Source organism: Tamandua tetradactyla, chromosome 11, assembly GCF_023851605.1.
Source record: "Tamandua tetradactyla isolate mTamTet1 chromosome 11, mTamTet1.pri, whole genome shotgun sequence".
NCBI classification, from domain to species: domain Eukaryota; kingdom Metazoa; phylum Chordata; class Mammalia; order Pilosa; family Myrmecophagidae; genus Tamandua; species Tamandua tetradactyla.
Window position 1 is genome coordinate 96580899 of NC_135337.1, and position 16077 is coordinate 96596975.

The 16077-nt window shown below is 62.4% G+C and overlaps 1 protein-coding gene across 9 annotated transcripts; it reads right to left on the minus strand.

The window, feature by feature from the left end:
• Positions 1-153: 153 nt before the first annotated feature.
• On the minus strand, positions 154-16057 carry SLC27A1 (solute carrier family 27 member 1). 9 transcript variants are annotated; one of them, XR_013159696.1, is made up of 13 exons: positions 15755-15864; positions 14423-14581; positions 9914-10308; positions 9683-9841; positions 9548-9617; positions 9127-9218; positions 8935-9044; positions 6072-6281; positions 5459-5585; positions 4958-5260; positions 4724-4870; positions 4101-4641; positions 154-1962 (listed from the first exon to the last, which is right to left on the minus strand). XR_013159696.1 is itself a non-coding variant. In XM_077122173.1 (12 exons), exons 2-12 carry the CDS (start codon positions 14578-14580, stop codon positions 4484-4486), a joined length of 1929 nt encoding a protein of 642 aa, XP_076978288.1. In that variant the 5' UTR covers position 14581; positions 15964-16057; the 3' UTR covers positions 3778-4483. The 9 variants fall into 9 exon arrangements, 7 of the variants coding, with proteins under 7 accessions (XP_076978288.1, XP_076978283.1, XP_076978282.1 ...); XR_013159697.1 differs by lacking the exon at positions 154-1962 and adding an exon at positions 3778-3918; XM_077122173.1 differs by lacking the exons at positions 154-1962; positions 15755-15864 and adding an exon at positions 15964-16057 and having other exon boundaries at positions 3778-4641.
• Between the last annotated feature and the right edge of the window lie 20 nt (positions 16058-16077).

The following is a 16077-nucleotide window of genomic DNA, read 5'->3' on the forward strand; positions in this document are numbered from 1 at the left end:
GGCTCACGTCTTACCGCAAAGTTACAGTAATGGAGAGTCCATGCTTCCGGTGTGCGAACAGACAAGATGAAACAGACCTGAGACTCCGGACACATGCCTTTGTGTTTGTAGCCAATAGATTTTCCACGAGGGTGCTAAGACAGTTCAATGGAGAAAGAAGTCTTTCCACAAAGGGTGCTGGGGCAGCAGGTATGCACATGCAAAGGAATGAGGCTCGGCCCTTTGGCAGAAAGAATCAAGCTCCCCCCAAAGTCTGTACCCCAATGCCTGGAATCCGGGAGTGTGTGCGGTACCGGGCAACGGGGAATTAGGTTGCAGGGGGAATTACGTTGCTAGTCAACCACATTTGGGGTGTGCCCAAGGTGATCACACTTCTCTTCTCAGTGAAAGAGAGGCAGAGAACAGCATTGGACAGTCACGTGCGCAGGACTCAGCCTGAAACTTCGGACTTGAACGTGGAAAGAGGGAAGCCCCAAGCCAAGAGCACGGGAAGCCTCTAGAAGCTGAAAGAGGCAGGGAAACGCTCTCCCCCAGCATCTCCAGTAGGGCTGTAGCCCGTGGTAGCCCAGTGAGACCCACTTTGGACTGTTGACACCCAAAGCTGAGGTGTATAGTTGGTGTTACAAGCCGTTAAGTTTGTGGTAACCTGTTAAAGCAGGTAGAAAACCAAAAGAGCCCCTACCTCACACCACATATATAATAAACAATTGCATCAAAGCCCTAAAGGTAACAACTAAAATTATAAAACTCGTAGAAGGAAACAGGTGTAGATTTTTGTGACCTAGGATTGGGCAGTGGTTTCTTAGTTATGACACCAGAAAGCTCAAGCAGCAAAAGAAACTAGATAAATTGTACTTCATCAAAATTAAAAAAGCTTTGTGCATCAAAGGAAATTATCCAAAAATTGAACACACCCCCAGAAAGGAGAAAATATTTGCAAATCATGCACCTGGTAAGGGTCTAATATACAGAATAAAGAATTTTTACCACTCAACAATAAAAAGATGAATAACATGATTAAAAATGGGTAAAGAATTCTCTTGGTCTCTGAAGAAGATATACAGGTGGCCAAAAGGGGCATGAAAAAGTGGACATTAGGGAAATGCAAACCCAAACCACAATGACATGCCATTTCACAACCATACCATGGCTATGTCAAAAGAGACAGGCACCCCTTGTCTACGTGGGACATGACTTCCAGGGGTGTGGCCCTTCCTGGCAATGTGGGACAGAAATCCTAGAATGAGCTGAGACTCAGCATCAAGGGATTGAGAAAACCTTCTCTACCAAAAGGGGGGGAGAGTGAAATGAGACAAAGTGTCATTGGCTGAGAGATTCCAAACAGAGTCAAGAGATTATCCTGGAGGTTATTCTTAACGCATTATATAGATATCACCTTTTTATTCAAGATGTAGTGGAGAGGCTGGAGGGAAGTGCCTGAAAATGTGAAGCTGTGTTCCAGTAGCCATGTTTCTTGAAGATGATTGTATAACAATATAGCTTTCACAATGTGACTGTGTGATTATGAAAACCTTGTGTCTGATGCTCCTTTTATCTACCTTATGGGCAGATGAGTAAAACATGGAATAAAGATGAATAATAGGGGGAACAAATGTTAAATAAATTTAGTTTGAAATGCTAGTGATCAATGAAAGCAAGGGGTAAGGGGTATGGTAGGTATAATCTTTTTTCTGTTTTCATTTTATTTTTCTGTTGTCTTTATTTCTTTTTCTGAATTGATGCAAATGTTCTAAAAAATAATGAATATGCAACTAAGTGATGATATTGTGAATTACTGATTATATATGTTAATGTTTTATTTCATTTGTTAAATTTTCTTTAATTAATAAATAAATTTAAAAAAAAGAGAAGAGACAGGCAAAGGTATGGACCACACAGAACCCTCATACACCGCCAGAGGGAATGTAAAATGCAGCTGCTGTGGAAACTGCTGGGCATCTCCTGAAAAGGTAAAGAGTTACCATTTGACCCAGCAGGGAACTGAAAACATGGATCCATGCGAAATCTTGTACACAGATACCCGTAGCACTATTACTCATAAAAGCCGAGAGGTGGGAACAACTAAAATCTCCAGCTGTTGCATGGATAAACAAAACATTGCATATCTGTAAGTGGAATATTAATTCATTCTCAGAAAGGAATGAAGTAAATGCTACAAAATAGATGAATCTTGAATCTTGATGGACTAAAAGCAGCCAGGCACAAAAGGCCACATGTTGTCTGATCCCGTTATATGAAGTGGGAACAGGAAATCCAGAGACATGGTGAGGGGCGGTGTGGGGCTGGAGGGGCAGGCAGGGTGGAAGGGGGCTGCCCATTCTGAGCTGATGAAAATGTTGGGGAGCTGATAGAGGCATAGTCCTGTGAATACGCTATAAAGCACTGAATCGTCTATTTTTATAGGGTGAATTTTATGGCTTGTGAATTATATCTCAAAAAAACAACCAGGCCCACTTCCAGGTGTATACTCCAAAATAATTGAAAACGGCGACTCCGACACTTTTGCGCCACTGTCTCCAGCAGCATTCTTCCCAAAGGCAGGGGGTGGGTGGGGGGCATCAGCTGACGTGTCCATCAGCCCAGGGGACAGACCAGCACCCAACACACCATGGAGGAGAAAAGCCATGCACGAGGAGACAGACACCAGATGCTTTCTCCCATGTGAAAACCGAGAACCAGCAAGTTCAGAGTCAGAAAGCAGAAGCGTGGTTATGGGGGGATGGGGGATGGGGAGTCGCTAAATGGGTTTGAGTTTCTGTTTTGGGTGATGAAATGCTCCAGAAATAGAAATGAAAGTTACACAATATTATCAATGTAGTTAATGTCACAGAACTGTCCAGTTAAAATTATTAAAATTATTTTCATGTTATATATCTGGCAGAATAAGAAAGGGGAACAAAGCCCCGTAGGAGCTGACCAGGCCCAGGAGGCAGCGCTGGGGCTGGCCTGGACATGAAGTGCAGCCTGGACGCTGCCCCTGGGTGGCAAAGGCGCCTGGGCTCCCCCAAGGGTGATGGGTGTGGGGTGTGGGGGCCTCCCTGCTGCCCTCCTGCAGCCACACCCAGTGAGGTTCTCCCCGGGGCCCCCAGGTCCGCCAGGCGGTGGGAGGGGCAAGGGGCTCCCAGGCTGCAGAGCGGCTCACTCGGGCAGGTGAGAGGCCGAGGGGGCACGTCCTCATTCCAGCTGCGAGGCCCTGGCAAAGGCTCAGCCCGGAGTCACAGGGAAGGTGGGAGCCCAGCCCTGAGCCCCCCAAGCGCTGCAGCAGTGAGGGGAACCGGGCAGGGGCGCTCAAGGGTACTCCCATAGTTTCTGCTCAGTTGTTGTATGAACACAAACCCCGTGAGCCAAAGCACACGAGTAGCGGAATCCAGCGCTCCCCTCGCCAGCTAGGAAGGGGCTGCTCCAGGGCTGCCACCATCCCCACATCTGCCCTCCAGCCAGAACATGGGGCGGCAGCCTCCCTCCCTGCCCAGGCCAGCGGGCCCACTGGGATGGGACCACCCGCGAGCGTCTCCCCACGGCCCACCCGAGGGTGCTGGCCATGCCGCCTGCCTTCCTGTGGCAGCCACGGCAGAGTGGGCTGGGGATGGGGGTCCTCGGTTCAAGTCCGGCTTGATGGCCACCCTCGCAGACCCCACTGTGCCCCCACCTGGGACCACCAAGGCGGCCCCAGACGCTAGTGGGAGGCAGGGCCGCATCTGTTCCGCCTGGTGCACCGGGGTGAACCCCGAGCCAGGACTCACCACCAGGCTTCCCCAGGGGCAGGACGTCCCGCAGCTTTATTTCTCACACCCAGCCAGGCAGTAGAACCTCAGGCGGGGAAGGGCCGGAGCCCAACAGTGTGGGATCACTCCCTGCCCCGCTGTTCGAGGAGCCATGTTCAGCCACCTGGAGCCCCTGAGGCCCGAAAGGCCATCACAAACCCACCCTGGAGCAGGGGCCAGGAGACGCCCCCACCACACTGGTCCCTTAGGGCCTCCAGAGGCTGCTCAGGACACCTGAGAGCTGGCAGGGAGTGTCCGAGAAGTCACCCCATGCTGTCCCGGGGGCCCCACTGACTGGCAGCTGTGAGGACACACCTGAGCGGACATCTGGGCAGGGGTGGGCAGTGGGGACGGCCAAGCGGTCACAGTCCATTCCGGAAGCATCCGCAGCATGAGGAGGAACCGGAAACAGCCCCCAGGAATGAAGACGTGCAAAAGGTCGGCGGCATGGCGAAATTTCTGGTGACTAGAAGGTGCCTTGCTGATACCCCCCAGTCCCAAAGGGCTGGGCAGACCCCCAGGTCCTCTGCTGAGCAGGAACAGGGGCCCTGCATGGAGCTCAGGCGGGACTAGGCTGTCCTGGGCCCCGGCAACAGAGCCCAGCGCGGGGGGCGCAGCGCGGACAGGGGGCGAGAACAGAGCTGCAGCCTCCAGGAGAGGCGGGCAGCTGGGAGAGGGAGGCGGGGCAAGTGCGGGGCTCAGAGGGCGAAGGCGCCGGAGCAGATGCGGGTGTGGACGGCCTCGTCGAGCGGCAGGTAGTGCCCCTGCTTCAGATCCAGGAAAAAGAGCCGGTCGGAAGTGTGGCGCGGGTCGAAGCCCTCACGCTGCAGCCGCGTCTTCTGGATCTTGAAGGTGCCTGTGGGGGAAGGGGCTGGGAAGGGGCTCCGGACCGCGCCGGCTGGGCCGGAATCCCGGCGGGCGGGGCGGGCGGGCCGCACCTGTGGTGTCCACCCGCGGCAGGAGGCGCAGGAAGACCGGTCGGGCGTAGGGCGCAAGCACCTTCTGCAGCTCCTGGTACAGGGCGTCGGGGCTCAGCTGGGCCTGGGGGTCCGCGATGGCCGCCATGCCCGCTCTGCCCTCCACTCCTGGGGACAGGCTTGGCTGAGAACACCCTGGGCCAGGACGGCGCGTTCGGGGCTGAGGACCCCGCGCCCGCCCCCCGGCCCGCTTGCCTGGCACGGCCACCCCGTACACGGCCACGTCGGCCTGGCCCAGCATGCGGCTCAGCACGCCCTCCACCTCGGTGGTAGACACGTTCTCCCCACGCCAGCGGAACGTGTCCCCGCCGCGGTCGCGGAAGTACATGTAGCCCAGCTCGTCCATCACCAGCACGTCGCCGGACAGGTAGGCGCTGTCACCCTTGCGGAAGACGCTGCGTGCGACCTTCTGGCTGGTAGCGCTCGCGCTCACGTAGCCGTCGAAGCGCCGCAGCGGGTCCTGCTGGTTGATCTGGCCCACGAGGAGGCCGGGCTCCCCTGGGGAGGGCCAGGCTCAGGCCGCGCGGGCAGGGCGGGCAGGAGCGGGGAGGGGGGCGCAGGTGGAGCGGGATCCTGCGGGGCAGCGCGGCGGGGGGCGGGCAGCGGGCTCGTGGCCCGGGTGGGCAGGGGCGAGGGGGCGTGGGCGGGGCGAAGCGGGACGCCGCGGCAAGGGGCGGGGCAGGGGCGGCCGCTCACCCGCCTGGCAGGGGATGCAGAGACCTTGGGCGTCCCGCAGCAGCTCCATCGTGTCCTCATTGATCTTCACCAGCCGGATCGGGTACACGTTGGGCAGGATGCGGCTGTTGAAGCCGCAGGAGCCCACCTGGACAGGCGGCGAGTCGGCGGGGAGCCCAGGACCCTGTCCCGACAGTGCTGCCCGCGCCCCGGGTGCCCCGGAACCGAAAACGCTCTGGGCCCGGCTAGGCAGGCACAGGATGCCGCAGGGACCCCGCAGTCACGTGGGGACAAGGGCAGCGGTGCCACTGCGACCTGCACCGACCCCCTCCAGCCCCACTCGGGTTCGGCTGCGACCCTCCAGAGATCTCTTCCCGGCCCTGGGTCGTGGAACGGGGCTGGAGCAGGGCAGGAGCAAGAGGCTGCGGCCACGGAGCTGGTGACATGTCGTCCCCACTTGCCCACCAGGACCGGGGCCCAGGCAGGTGGCGCGGTGCGTTGCGGCCACAGGAGGGACTTGGCAGCCCAGCCGGCCCCAGCACCCCCAGGCCCTGCTCCCACCCAGTGCATGGCCTGCCTCTGGGGGTCCACAGGAGGGGCTGCCGAGCCAAGCTGGGCTGTCCCCAGAGCCCACCTTCCCGTCCAGGTTCGCGATGCTGCAGTTGCACTCGGTGGCCCCGTAGAACTCGCCAATCTGGTGCACCCCAAAGCGCCGGGTGAACTCCTCCCAGATGGCCGGGCGCAGCCCGTTGCCCACAGCCAGGCGCACGTGGTGCCGGCCCTCCGCCTCCCGCACCGGCTGCTTCAGCAGGTAACGGCAGATCTCCCCAATGTACTGGACCACCTGGGGGACAGCCACGCAGGGGGTGAGTCCCCTGCCACGAGGGGCATGGCCGGCATCTCCCACCATGGAGACGACATAAGTGGGCTCCACTCGCGGTGCACCATTACGCCAACTGCTCTCTCATCGCATCTGGCCTGCCCCTGGCCCCCCACTGCTTCCTGGGCACAGGAGGACGTACCAGATGGTGGACAGCCCCACGGGTGGACAGACAGACCAGAGCAGAAGGACACACGTTCCAGCTGCCTTGCCGTGAGGCACGTGCCCCTGCTGTGCCCAGGTCCCCAGCGGGACTGAGCCTCAGTGGCCCCCGTGCTGCCTGCTCTGGGCCCCAGGTGGGCCTCCCACCTGGGCTTCCTGGGGTTGCTCCTGGATACCCCACGTGCCCGAGTGCTGTCTCAAGGCTCAGCTTGCGGATGCCTCATTTTACAGACGGATACTGAGCTGTCAGGGGCAGGAGGGCTGGCCCTGGGGCCTCAGCTCAAATGGCTGCAGAGGGGCCTTCGCTGCGCTTGGCTAAGCCGAGTCCGTGTGCACTGGATGCCTAATACCCCTGTTATCCCCCGAAAGCCTCACCCTCTTTCTTAATCCTCCCAAAGGGGACGGGCGTGTCCTGTCCCCCCACCCCAGAGAGGGCATGAGACGCGGCCAAACAGCCCAGCCCAGCCCTGGCTGTGGGAACGGCTCAGGGGTGCTGGCCTGACTGCAGCTGAGCCTGTGAAAGCCAGCCCTCAGCCTTCTGGTTGACCTGTATGCAGAGAAAAGCCCTTTTTCTCTGCTGGAGCTGCTGGAGACCATTCTGGACAAGCTGTAGAGGTGGGGGTGGGGGGGGTGGGGGCGGGGAGAGTAGGAAACCACCCCAGAAAAGGAATCCTAGAGGACGGTGGAAGCAAGTAAAGGAGGCCTCCTTGGCTGAGGTGTGCCTGAAGCTGTCCCCTGTAGCCATCTCAGTTCTATGAGCGAATAAATCCCATTACCGAGAAACCCAGCTTGGGGTTAGAGTTTTCTGATTCCCTTAAGACTTCCTGCCCTGCAGCCCCCACCTGCTGGCTCCACCCAGGGCCCCCTGCCTCCTCGAAAACTGGGCTTGGGGAGCAGCTGGCTGCCATCCAGGCTGCCTCAGGTGACGCCCTGTCCCTGCAGTCTAAGGCTGCGCTGCTGAGAGCAAACGTTTGCCTGGATCCTGGCCTGAGGCGGACGCCACGAGTCAAGGGCCATGACCTCTGGTCTCTGGGGCCACAAGCAGCCATGTGGCGTGGGGAAACAGCATACTTGGGCCCCTGCCCAGCAGATTCTGAGAGGCCATGGTGGCTGACAGCAGCCCCTTCCCCTGGCAGAGGGATCCCCAAAGCCGTGCCCTTGTGTCCCAGCAGCCTCCTGATTGCGACCCCTGAGGGTTTCGTCCTGACTCCTGGCTGCTTTCTTTTTCCGCTTCTGGGAAACAACCTGACATGGCCTTCAGGGCCCTGAGGCAGAGGACAGTGCTGGTGGCCCCAGGTGGGCAGAGGACCCAGAACAGGCTCCTCGGTCCACAAACAACTTGCAAGGGGAACCAAGGAGAGAAGGGCAAAATGAAAGGATTCGCAGATGTGGCAACTGGCCAAGTATGGGGTTGATACAGATGCTTAAGCTTAAAATTCTGGGTTAGGATGGGGGTAGATACGGAGGCCCTGGGGACAGAAGCTGCTGTCCCCTCGGTCGTGGGGAAGGCACGAAGCTTGTGTCTGGAGGCACGAGGGCCACGCACCAGGGGCCCCACCCTTGGGAACTTCCAGAACAGGCAAATCTAGAGATGAAAGACTGGGGATTGCGGGGGCTGAGGCGGGGGTGGGGGCTGAGGGCACTGACAGTGACCCCTTTTGGGGGTTGGAGATGATTGTGGCTGGGTGGTGACGCCACAAAACACTGAGAACTTCTTAAAACCACCGAAATGTTGACACTAAAGCTGTTAATTTTATATAATGTGACTTTCATCTCGGTGTTTTTAAGGTTAGAGAAAGACACTTTTTGAGGCTTAATCAAAAGCTGTGTGCATGCAGCCGGCTGTGCTTGAGGCTGCCTCATGGCACCAGGGGGAGGGCTTGGGGGCAGCGGCTGCTAGAGGCTGGCAGGGGCTGGGGCAGGGGCAGGGGCCCCCAACCTCCTGCCTTCTGCTGAGTTTGCAGTTCCCGACAGTCTGAGTTACAAGAACTAAAGGCGCCGTTCTGCACTTCAGGATCCCGTGAGGGCTCTTCCCGAGACTCCAACCGGAACAAAAGCCCCAAAGCAGAACAAGGCGCATTCCAAAGCCCCACAGGACACTGGCCAGGGGTGTCCGGCCCAGAGCCTCCCAACGGGTGTGTGGCCTGGGTCGCCCTGGAACCTCTCTGGACCATGCCTGTCCACTCTAGGGAAACCTGTCCTGTCACTCAGGGGCAGGTGCTGGCACCTGGGCTCCCCAAGGCCTCGGCGCCTTCTCTGGCGCACCCATGCCGCCTCTCCAGACACCAGTAGGGAACCCGGGGCCTGCCAGGGGCACACCAGGCTCAGTCCCAGCTGTGATGCCTCAGTTTCTCCACCTGCGCCACAAGAGCGATGGCTTTCCCTGCACCCAACCACTGGGACCCAAGAAGGCTGCTGGACCCAAGAGTGGAGGGGTGGGGGAGGGGGCCCTGACCGTGCAGTTGTGCTGGACGCAGTCGTCCCAGAAGCGGCTGGCCGAGAACTTCTTGCGCAGCACGACTGTCATCCCGTAGATCAGGCACTGCCCCACGCCCATGATGTTCCCTGGGGGGAACGCCTGTGAGGGCCCCGCCTCCTCCCGGTCCCGCCCCCGTCCGCCTCTCCCGGCCCCGCCCCTCCCGCGCACCTGCCGAGTGGTACAGAGGCAGGCAGTCGTAGAGCACGTCCGCGGGCCCCATGCGGTAGGCGTGGTGGCCGAAGGCCGCAATGCGGTAGTACCTGCGGGCAGGCAGGGTGGCGGGCGCGGTGGGGGCTGGCACCAGCGCCCCGAGAGGGATGGGGGGTGTGCCAGGCGCTGGGGACACAGGCAGAGGCCGCCCCGCGCCCACAGGCTTTCAGGCGGGCGGGGTGGGCCTGGTGGGCAAGCGGTGGGGGAGGGGGGTCGCCGGGGCGGGCAGGGGTGGAAGGGAAGCTGAGCACAGGGCCGGGCCCTGGGGCCACCAGGAGGGGAGGAAAACGTGGGCGCAGGGTGGCCGCCGCCAGACACGTGGGGCTACGGGCGCGTGTGGGTTCTCCAGCTCCCTGTGGCCGGGTGGGTTCGCGCCCACCTGCTGTGCACGACGATGGCGGCCTTGGGCAGCCCGGTGGTCCCCGAGGTGTAGATGTAGAACAGGCGGTCTGCGGGAGAGGCGGGGTTGGGGTGCGCGCGAGGCCGTGGGGGGGGCAGGCCCACCCGCACTCACCGTCCATGCCCTTGCCGGGAGGCGGCGCCAGCGGGGCCGAGGGGGCCTCCTGCAGTAGCTGGTCCAGCAGGCGCGCGTCGGGCGGCGCGGCCCCAGGCGGCGCCCCGCAGCAGAAGCTGAGCAGACTCTTCCCCAGCTGCCCGCGAACCTCGGCCACAGCTGCAGTGACAGCGCGTCAGTCGGGCCGCCGCGCGCCTCGGGACCACCCGCCCCCACCCGCGCCCCGCTCACCGGCTGCCAGCTCCGCCCCGAACACCAGGGCCTTGGCGCTCGCGGCGCCCAGACAGAAGACCAGGGGCTCGCGTCGCAGGTTCACGTTGAGCAGCGCCGCCTCCACGCCTGCCTTGGCCAGGCCCAGCCACAGCCCCACGAACTCGGGCCGGCCCTCCAGGAACACCGCCACCACGTCACCGGGAGCGAAGCCCAGGCGCAGGAAGACATGCGCCACTGCATTGGAGTAGGCGTCCAGCTGTCCGAAGGTCCAGCGCGCGCCGCTGCCCGCGTCCACCAGGGCCAGGCGCTCAGGCTGCCGCCGTGCCACGGCCTCGAAGACACGCGGGATGGTGTGGCCAGCACGTCGGTGCGCGCGGAGCTCACAGCGCACGCGGATCAGCACGCAGAGGCCGCTGCCAGGAGAGGGGCTGGTCACCTGGCTGCCTGAACCCGCGCCCACCCCTCGCCACTTGTATCCCCTGGGATGGCCCCCACCTCCCCAGCCTGGTCCTCGGGCTCCTCGAGGACCCTTCCCCAGCCCAGGGGTCCTTGAGCCTCGCCTCTGCCAGTGCCCTGGGTTCCAGGAGGGGTGGCTGTGCCCCTCCAGCCCTCTCAATGGCCAGCCGAAGCCCAGCGGCTGCCACTCCCAGAGGCTGCAAGATGAGTGAAAAATGATCTTTTCTTTCTTTTTTCAAACAAGTTAGAATTCCTTTTTCGGCAGAACCAAGGCATCCAGAATTTCTGGGTGCAGGAGGAAAGCAAAGGCACCCAGGCTCCTCCCTCTTTGCTCTGCTCCCCTGAGTCCCTGGATGTAGACGCTGAAGTGAATGTGGGGGGATGTTTGTCACGGCAGCTTGCCTCTCCCTGACCAATACAACATGTGCCCTTGACTCTGCCACCCCGTCTGCCTCTGTGTCCTCCTGGCTCCCAAGTCAAGTTCATGCTGTCCCTTCCTTCCCACCAACCGCCCATCCCTGCCCCTGTTTGTTCTCTGGGGCCTCAGCACCAACACGGACCAGCACTCCCTGAGTCCTGGCCACTGTCCCGGCACTGAGGACACAGCAGTGAGTGGAGATGACCGGGTCCCACCCTTGTGGGGTTCTGGAGGATGACAAGGCCAGGAGGAGTGGCCTGGGGAGAGCCGGGGTGGGGGTGTGGGATAAGGGAAAGGAAGGGGCCACAGGGCCTTCTGCGGTCTCCAGAAACCAGAGTGCCCACAGGATCCCCGCAGCAGCCTGCCTGGGTCCAACTCTCACCCCCATGGTAAAAACGCCAGGGGTCAAAGGCAAGGAAGAATTGAGAGCAGCAAGAGAGCAAGCCCTCATTCTCAACCCAGAGCCTCAGCGAAACAACAGCTGGGTTCCCAACAGCATGGGGTGTCCTGGGCTGGGGCCGTACAGGCCCCCACCCCACTTGCGCATGCGTCGCCCTGAGCTGTACCTGCCCCAGCCCAGCAGGTGCCACTGCAAGGGGGACAACCCGGCCAGCAGCCCAGGGCTCCAGGAGTCCTCTGCCCACCCCAGGACTCTCACCCCTGGCAAAGGCCTGGGCTGCCCGAACAGCAGGCATGCGCCTGTGGGGAGTGTGCTCCTGGGCCCAGGACCCACAGCCCACCCACAGCCTCCACAGCCACACACAGGGAGCTCCTGCCTTCACCCCACATGGGAGAGGGGCTCACTGGCCAGGCAGCTCCATCTCAGGCCCTCAGCCATGCAGTGCCCACGGCTGGAACAGAAGGCGCTGCCGCAGCGCTCTCCTTCTCCCTGGGATCTCAGGTCACACCACCTCCTCCAGGAAGCCCTCCAGCCCTGCCCACTTTTGCTCACTTTGGCTCTTTCTTCCATACTCGCCCTTCAAACGTGGGGTTCGTTTCCTGCCCCTCAAGCGCGACCTGTGAGGCTGGGTCGGAAGGTGGACAGCTTCCCCCCACATACACGTGACCCCTCCTCGCAGGGGACGTGAAGAAGTGGCGTTCCACACGGTCCCCATGTGGCCTGCCCTTGTCAGACTGACGGCCTGGGGCACAGGGGATATCCTGAAGGGTACTGGTGGAGGAGGGGTGCTGGACCCGCCCACAAGTTCCAGGGTGACTGTGGGATGAGCGAGAAGGGGCCAGGACGAGCAGGGGGTCACCATCCAGGCCCCCGCTGAGTGAAGGTGGTGACACTGCGCCATGCAGCGCTAGCCTCACAGCCACCTCAAGAGAGGGCCCCAAGGCCTAGTGGGTGGGATGGTGAGCGCGGGTCACACAGCACCGAGGCCCCTCTGCCCACCACTGTGCCAGGCTCTCAGGCCAGGGAGGGGAGCTCAATGGGTCCCCAGCAGGCATGGCCGCCCACCCCTGCCCTAAAGGCTCTGTGAGTGAGTGGGACAGTGCCCAAGAGCTCTGGGAGGCGGTCATGTCCCGGCCATCAGCCGGCCCCCAAAACCAAGGACACAGGCCCTGTCCACGGACCCAGGAAACAGGAACCGAGGGCAGCTGACCATGCTCAGGGCAAGCCCGCGGATGGCTTCCGCGGCGCTGCTCTCCAAGCGCAGGTAGGCCATGGGCACGGTGCCAGCCGCATTCCTGGCAGCCCCCCCTGGCAGCAGCGCCCAGCCATCCCCACCCCACCAACAAAGAAGCCCGTGTCCAGCCCCAGGCCCCACCCACACTCTTCCCGATCCTGCTCTTTCTGGCCCCCCCAGGGCTGCAGGTGGGGGGACGGGCAGGGGCAAGTGTGCACACTGCTCGCAGCAGACACAGGGTAATTAGGTTCTCTGTCAACGGTTTCTGTGCTCCAGGCCTAAGTGCAGCCTAAATGTGGTGGCTATCAGCACTGGCTCCAGAGTCCTGTCCCCAGCCTGACTGGGTATCCCTGTGCAAATGACCCCATTTCTCCGTACCTTGGTTCACCTACCTTTAAAATAGGATTAGCAAGTGTCCTTTCCTCACAGAGCTGTGAGAGGATTAGAATAGGGGCTGACACATAGAGAAGGCTACACAAGGTGTATCAGCTAGCTATTGCTATATAACAAATAACCCCAAAACCAACTGGCTGGATACAAGAGGCATTTACCATTTGTTTCTGTGGATCAGGAGTCTGGGGGTGCCTTAGCTGGGTGGTTCTGGCTCAGGGTCTCTCGTGGGACTGCCACTATCTCGGGCTCTACTGAGCAGGGTCTCCTTCTCAGCTCTCATGTGGGCCCTCTGTGCAGGGCTGCTTCCAACACGGCAGCTAGTTTCCCCCAGAGCAAGGGCCAAAGGGCAGGAGGCAGCCCCCAGAAAGGTCCACGGCCTTTTATTACCAGGTCCCAGAGGGAATACCCATCACTTCTGTCCACTGGAAGTGAGTCACTGGGTCCAGCCACACACAAGGGGAGGGTCACTGGAGGCTGTCTCCAAGGGCGCCTGCCCCAGAATGGTTGGTTAGTTTGCTACATGCCCAGCAGCAAGAGCCGGGCCGCGCTACCACAGGCCCAAGGGGCAGAGCTGGGCTGGAGAGGTGTGGGGGCAAGAGGCAGAGGAACCTGTGTTCTTACTGCGTGCCGGGCCTGAGCTGGGCCTTGTGGGGGCCGACACAGGGAAGGAGACCTGCGGGTGCCACCCAGCAAAAGGGGGCCAGAGTGTCCCGACAAGTCTGGGCCTGAAACCACACGCTGGCTTGGGGTTGGGGGCCCATTCAGAGGTGGGCTGGGCCTCAGGTGTCCAGCTGAGAGAATGAGGCTTCTCCTGTCAGGGCTGTGGTGCATGGAGGCATGGGAACAGAAGCTGCAAAAACAGATCTGCCTGTCAGAATGACCCCAGGGGAGGGACAGGGGCAAATGGAGTGAGAGAGCAGTGAGCATGGAGAGGAAGAGGCACGTTCTAGAAGGTTCAGAGCTGTCAACCTGCATGGAAGCATCCCTGAGCCTCGGTTTCCACACCCTCGGGATGGGCCCAGGGGTACCTGTGAAGGTGAGTACCCACACACTGGGGCTATGACTGAGCCTGCCACTGTGAGAACCCCCCTGAGACCCTGTACACACCACCAAGGAGAACCCCAGAGAAGCCAGTCTCCAGCGACTCCAGAACAGGCCCTGGAATAAAGACACACCCCCCCAGGCCCAGCCAACCCCATCCGCACACAGGTCCCCAGTTCTAAACGTGTGCAAAGGCTGGGGAGGGCTGTAAAAGCTTGGAGGAGACAAAAGCCCTCCAGGGGCTCCTCAAGCAACCCCTCCGCCTCGCCAGAGCAACTAAATGGACTCTGTGAAAGCGGCAGAGACCCTGAAGTAACTCCAGGGGCCTCTCCCCACCCCAGCTGCCAAAGACCCGCGGTCGCACCCGCAAAGCCAGCCTCGCTGCCCCTCGAGGTCTCCTTGGAACACACGGCCTCCCACGCTGCTCTCAGAGACCCCCGCCGTCACCCATGCAGGACCCAAGTCCCGCCCCGGGACCGAAGCCTCCCAGGACCCTCGAGCCGCCCAGCAACCCGCTCGGGCCCCCTTGGCCACCGGCCTCCGCAGCCCCAGAATCCCCGCCCGGGGTGGTCCCATCACACTTACAAAAAGTCCCGCCTCGCCGTCTTGCAGACGATGCGCAGGAAACGCCAGCCGCCGCCGCCCACGTACACGCCGAGTGCCGCGGCCAGACTCCAGGTCCACGGGAGCCCCAGCAGCCACAGGAGGGCCAGCGAGGCCACGGATGCCCCTGCAGCGCGCATCCTGGAAGGACCAGAGACAGAGGCGCCAGGTGGGCCAGGGAGCCCCGCCCCGCCAGGCCCCGCCCCGCCCCACCAGACCCACCCCGCCCCGCCCAACCAGGCTCCGACCCAGGCTCTGGCTCCGACCCTCCCGACCCGGCCCCGCCCCCACCCGCCTACCCCTGGTCCCCGCCAAGACCCCGGCAGGCCCCGGGCCCAGCCCCCGGACCCCCAGCGGCCTGCCCCGGGCTGGTCCTAAGACCAGCCCCGCCCCCTTACCAAGCCCCGCCCAGCTCGGCCCCCGGTTCGGCCAGAGTTGGACCGAGAGGCTGGATCGGCTCCCAAGCTGCACCCGCGGCCCCGCCCCCAAGCTAGGTTCCGCCCCCAGGCCAGTTCTTCCGGCTCCAAGCCGGGCCCCGCCCACGCACGTAGATCTCACCCTAGCGTCCAAGCTTCCACCTGCCTCCTCGCCCCTCGCCCCGCCCTTAATTTCAGGTCTCGCCTGCACCCCCAGGCCCAGTTCCACCCGACCTTCGCCTCGGGCCTCCCTTCCGCCCACCTGGCGCCCAGGCCCGCCCCGGGCTGTCCCGGACGGGCGCGGCCTGGAGCTGCTCAGCCGCTCCTCCGAGACCCGCCCCTCTCCGGAGGCCGCGACCATAGAGGCGTTAGGTCAGAGTGGCAATAGCTAACGAGATTGCGGGCTAGAGCGGCCGCCGAGGCCCGCCCCCCTCCAGAGGCTGTGACCGGAGAGAGGCGCCGCGCCAGATGGCAACGGCCAACGAGATCGTGGGCTAGAGCGGCGTCGAGGCCAGCAGCTGTGTCCCTGGCAACGCGCCTCCCGGGGCGTCCAGAAACACCTGTGGCCTCGGGGCGTGATCGCGGTTGCGCGCGGCCTGTGCCCGAGGCCTCTCGGATCCCCATATCCCAGTTTCCGCCCAGGACCCGCCTGCGCTGGACTCCTGCCCTGCGGGCCTGGATCCCGGCTCCAGAGGCCTGGCGGCCTCGGGGCCCGCGAGCCGGATGGTGGGGGCCCCGCAGCGCTGCCACGTGTGTATCCCGGGTCCGCCTGCAGACCCCGCCAGTTTACGTCATAAGCCCGGAGCCCAGCGAGGGGCCCAGGCCCCGGGGTCCTCACGCACACCCAGGGCCCCGGAACTGCAGTCCCGACCCCGGCCGGCGCCCCCCCTCCGCTGACCTGGCGCCCGCGCTGACCCTCAGCTGGCCGCTCCCTCGCAGGCACCCCGGGGAGGAGGCTCAGCTGCGGCCCCGACACCCAGCCCGGGCGTGGACCTGCTCCGGGCCCCCGGCTTGTTTCTGCGGGCTCCGGGCTCCGCCCCTGCCCCGGGGCGCCCGCACGCCACCTACCCTCGCCCCCCCGCTCGTCCTCTGCCTTGCTTGGCCGACCTTCCCCGCGCTGTCTTCGGGAGGAGGCCAGGGCCGGTGTCCAGCGCCACTCGGAGGCCAGGGCTGGGCAGGCCCCCCACCCCCGCACGCGGCCATTGGTCCCCGCGGACAGTT

What these genes read in the sequence shown, in the direction of transcription:
- SLC27A1 (XM_077122173.1), bottom strand. Translation starts at nt 14,580, where the DNA reads ATGCGCGCTGCAGGGGCATCCGTGGCCTCGCTGGCCCTCCTGTGGCTG. An exon ending in CGGGGCGGAGCTGGCAGCCG is followed by an intron (nt 9,842 to 9,913) that starts GTGAGCGGGGCG and finishes CTGTCACTGCAG; the next exon opens with CTGTGGCCGAGGTTCGCGGG. An exon ending in GCCGCGGGTGGACACCACAG is followed by an intron (nt 4,642 to 4,723) that starts GTGCGGCCCGCC and finishes CTTCCCCCACAG; the next exon opens with GCACCTTCAAGATCCAGAAG.